Raw genomic sequence first — 4,291 nt, forward strand, 5'->3', positions numbered from 1 at the left:
AGGAAAAAACAGGGGAAGAGTCTCCCCAGAACCTCACATAGAATGCCCGCACTTCGCCTGCCCCAAAACCTGCCACTCCGACCCTGGCCTGGGACGATCTCGCATCTCCTAGGACAGGAGCTGGGTGCAGGCTCAAGAAGTCCATAACGATGGCCCACAAATGAATGAGCCCCTTCCCCAGCCATCATCTCGCCTGTTTTGAAGGAGACATTATGTACATTGCTCGGAAGGGAAAAGTGAGGTTGCGCAGCAAAAATCCGAGGGGCTGGGTCTCGAACCGATGGATTCGGAGCTCTTGGGTCGAACCCAGTCAGATAGAACTGGGACACTGCTGGGGACCGGGAGCGAAGGGGCGGTCCGTGCAGACAGGAAACCGTCTCTGCCCACAAGCAAGATGACAGAAGAGAGAGCGGATGTTTCCGCACTTCGGGCCGAGGGCCACTCTTTCTCCCCTGGCGGCCCCGCTCTCGATGGTGGCACGGGTCACGTGACGGGGGGCGGGGTGACGGCGCGTCCTGCACCTCTTGGAGGGAATTAGCTTCCGAGGCCGAGAAGGGAGGGGATTCGGCCTCGGGCGGGTGGGGGGTGTGACATGTCTCTCGAAGATCCTTTTTTTGTAGTCCGAGGGTGAGTGACAGCGATGCGGGAGGACACGGGGTATTGTGTCCCCTTGTCAACCAGTGCCCGCGTGCCAGCCGGTGCATGTCAGGCATTCTGGGCACCGCCGTCGGGATAGCCCCGTGGCCATGTGGGAGGGGTCCGCAGGGGTATATGAGGGTCTCCTGAGCTCCCAACCTGTTTGGGGGCGTAATGGTGGGCCGAAGGACCGCCTGCTCCCCACCCCGCCAGCCGCGCCCGCTGTGCCCCTGCCCGCAGCGAGGTGCAGAAGGCGGTGAACACGGCCCGCGGGCTGTACCAGCGGTGGTGCGAGCTCCTGCAGGAGAGCGCGGTGGTCGGACGCGAGGAGCTGGACTGGACGACCAACGAGCTGCGGAACGGCCTGCGCAGCATCGAGTGGGACCTCGAAGACCTGGAGGAAACCATTGATATCCTGGGGGGTGGGGTGGCAGGGGAGAGTCCATTGCAGGGGCAGGGGGCGCTGAGAGCCAGCACTTGGAGGAGGCTGCACACCTAGGAGGTGTTGAGGACTTTGAGGCGTAGGAGGGCGCACGTTCTGTTGGGCTCTGGCCTTGACTCGACTCGCCGCATACGCATAGTGGAAGCCAACCCCAGCAAGTTCAAGCTCCCAGCCGGAGACCTGCAGGAGAGAAAGGTGTTTGTGCAGAGGATGCGGGAATCAGTGCAGGTGAAGAGAATTTCCGATGGGATGAGGAGGGTTAGGGCGTCGTTTACTCTCTGATGCTGTCCTTATCTGTAGGAAATGAAGGACCATATGGTCAGCCCGGCAGCCGTAGCCTTCATGGAGAGGAATAACAGGGAGGTAAGGCGTTCCAACCTAGTGCCCTCACACCCCGTGTCTCAGTGTGGTCCTCTGAGTGCAAGCCTGGCCCCTCCGTGCATTCGCCTATCTCCTGGGGACCCGTGTGTCTGTCCCTCCGCGTCGGTCCTCATCTTCGTGCACAGTTGTGTCCATGCTGTCTACCTGCCTGCCCTTTCTGGATGAGCACAACTGATTTCTCTCTGTGTGTATAATCCTTCTGCCGTCTCCTGTGGGTCTATACAGGTTTTCTGTGTGTATGGCAGCCTGTCTCCTTTTCTTGCTCTCTGCGTTATTGTTTCCAGGATATGTGTTTACCTTTTTTTTCTCCTTTTTTTGGGCTGTGCCCAGCAGCACATGGGATCTTAGTTTGCCCAACCAGGGGTCGAACCCTTGCCCCTGTGGCCCCTGCATTGGGAGCTTGGAGCCTTAACCACTGGACCACCAGGAAAATCCCTGTGCTTTTTTTTTTTTTTTAATCTGTCTAGGCACTTGACCTCTCTGAACCTGGCCCGAGTGGATCCCTGTCGGCCTTGGGTAGATCCACTATTTCCCTTTAGTGAGTGCAGTTGCCCCATGTGTGTACCCACTCCTGCCTTTTCTGTGCATTCTCTCTGCTGCCTCTGTGTGCACCTTTTCCCTCTGTTGAGTGTTCATTCTTTGCATGTTGTGTAACAGCAGCCTCACTCGATATGCCTGCATGGGATCTGGAAGGGTGAGGGGCTGAAGCCTGCAGCAGCTTGGGGTCCTATGGCAGGATCCACATACCTTCCAGGTGTGCTGTTTTGGGGATTAATGTTCCAGTTCTTTGTATTTATTTGTTTGGCTGCATCAGGCCTTAGTTTCCCCACTGCATGTGGGATATTTTTTAAATTAATTTTTGACTGTGCTGTGTCTTTGCCACTGCATAGGCTTTTCTCTAGTTGCAGTGACTACTCTCTGGTTGTGATGGGGCCAAACCTTGAGGGCTTCAGTAGTTGCAACATGTGGGCTCAGTAGCGAAGTTCAAGGGCTCTAGAGCACAGGCCCAGTAGTTGTGGCACACGGGCTTGCTTGCTCCGTGGCATGTGGGAATCTTCCCAGACCAGGGATTGAACTCATGTCTCCTGCATTGGCAGGCGGATTCTCTACCACGGAGCCATCAAGGAAGCTCTGACATGTGGGATTTTAGTTCTCCAACCAGGGATTGAACCCATGCCCCCCCGAATTGGAAGGCAGATTCTTAACCACTAGACCACCAGGGAAGTCCCTTAAGTTCAGATTCTTAAATACCTGTGTTTATAGGTTTATAAGCATGCCAGGATTAATTTATTAAATTAAAACAGGGTTTATAACCCTCCCCATTTTACAGATGAGGAAACTGAGGTACAGGAAAGTCAAGTGGTATGGCCTTGGGGTCACCTTGCTAGTAAATGATGGCCCTGAGGACCCAGGCCATTCTACTCCTGAGACTGCCTTCCTGAGTAGGCACCATCTAGATTTACCACAAACCTTGTCAGTTTCTGCCGGGAGTGGGCGACCCTCCCTGAGCCTGCTGTATGGGTCCCTACAGATGCTGACAGGCAAGCCGGCCACCCTGAAGTCCTCCAGCGACTTGCTGGACGCCAGTGTGGTCTCGACCACCTCTCGCTACATTGAAGAGCAGCAGGCCACACAGCAGGTGCGTGCAGGCGGCTGGCAGCCCCAGGCTGGAGGAGATTGTGGACAGCTCAGGGCTCCCTGCCAACCTCGGTTCCCACCCCTCCACCCTGCAGCTGATCCTGGACCAGCAGGATCAACAGCTGGAAATGGTGTCTGGGAGCATCTCAGTTCTGAAACACATGTCCGGCCGAGTTGGGGAGGAGCTGGACGAGCAGGGCATGTGAGACTGGGACCCCAGGGGTGGGCCAGGAGCCCATGGCCGGCTGCTCTGGTGTGCACAGAGCCTCCAGGGGCTGATGCCTTCCTGGTCTTGGCAGTATGCTGGACGGCTTTGCTCAGGAGATGGACCACACCCAGTCCCGGATGGATGGGGTCCTTAGGAAGATGGCCAAAATATCCCACATGACCAGTGGTGAGTCCCCTGGGGTGGGGGAGTTGGGGGGGTGCTGCCTCCCCTCTGTGAACTCCGACCCTCTTGCCCCCAGACCGCCGACAGTGGTGTGCCATTGCGGTGCTGCTGGGAGTGCTTCTCCTGGTCCTCGTCCTCTTCTTCTCTCTCTGATCCCAGTCCTCCCCAGGGGGTGGCCCCTCCAGCTGCAGGGAGCTGGCAGTGGCCCTGCCCCCTGAGAGGACAGGAAGGTCATGCCAGGGGAACTGTCCCAAGGCTCTCATCTAGAGAGGACCCTCAGGGCCCCGGGCTGGAGCCCCTACCACCAGTCTGGTCTTAAGTGCACTTAGTGGGTGGTGGAGGAGGGGGGCCTCAGAAACACCCCTCCCCATCTCTACTCCCCAAAGCCATTGCTTTGCCCCTGTGCCTTCTACATGTGCCAACTTGGAAATAAAATCCTACCTTTATTATATATGTTTGTATCATATGATATGGTGATCTGAACTGGTGGCTGCCCCTGAATGGGAACTCCTGTTCTAAGACGCCTGCTTGCACACCCTGGGGCCAACTGTGCATGCGTGCCCATTTGTGTTAGGGATTTCAACGGTCGACATTCAGTGCAGAAAAGTTTATTCTGGTGTATTTCTCAGATTTCACGATGGATTATTTTATTACCATCAAAAAATCCAACCACTGATTTTTCCTTGAGTTTTTGAACTTCAGCCTAAACATCTTTTGCTTGTTCCGTGTCTCCAGTAGGTGAATCCCTTAGCTGGGGAGCTAAGCTGTGACTTCTGAGGGACCTCTCAGTACCACGGGGCTCC

At 56.1% G+C, this 4,291-nt stretch overlaps 1 protein-coding gene across 2 annotated transcripts; it reads left to right on the forward strand.

Moving 5' to 3' along the window:
• The first annotated feature begins 553 nt into the window (after positions 1-553).
• STX10 (syntaxin 10) lies at positions 554-3,891 on the forward strand. 2 transcript variants are annotated; one of them, XM_068980663.1, is made up of 7 exons: positions 554-627; positions 877-1,046; positions 1,212-1,306; positions 1,379-1,441; positions 2,991-3,098; positions 3,193-3,299; positions 3,397-3,891. In XM_068980663.1, exons 1-7 carry the CDS (start codon positions 593-595, stop codon positions 3,704-3,706), a joined length of 888 nt encoding a protein of 295 aa, XP_068836764.1. In that variant the 5' UTR covers positions 554-592; the 3' UTR covers positions 3,707-3,891. The 2 variants fall into 2 exon arrangements, with proteins under 2 accessions (XP_068836764.1, XP_068836765.1); XM_068980664.1 differs by lacking the exon at positions 1,379-1,441 and having other exon boundaries at positions 1,212-1,232; positions 3,001-3,098; positions 3,397-3,491; positions 3,565-3,891.
• The last annotated feature ends 400 nt before the right edge of the window (positions 3,892-4,291 follow it).

Source organism: Capricornis sumatraensis, chromosome 9, assembly GCF_032405125.1.
Source record: "Capricornis sumatraensis isolate serow.1 chromosome 9, serow.2, whole genome shotgun sequence".
NCBI lineage: Eukaryota > Metazoa > Chordata > Mammalia > Artiodactyla > Bovidae > Capricornis > Capricornis sumatraensis.

Excerpts from the sequence above, each read along its gene's own strand:
- STX10 (XM_068980663.1), top strand. The coding sequence starts at position 593 with ATGTCTCTCGAAGATCCTTTTTTTGTAGTCCGAGG. Across the intron at positions 1,047-1,211 it reads AGACCTGGAGGAAACCATTG|GCATAGTGGAAGCCAACCCC; the intron begins ATATCCTGGGGG and ends CTCGCCGCATAC. Across the intron at positions 1,307-1,378 it reads GGATGCGGGAATCAGTGCAG|GAAATGAAGGACCATATGGT; the intron begins GTGAAGAGAATT and ends CCTTATCTGTAG.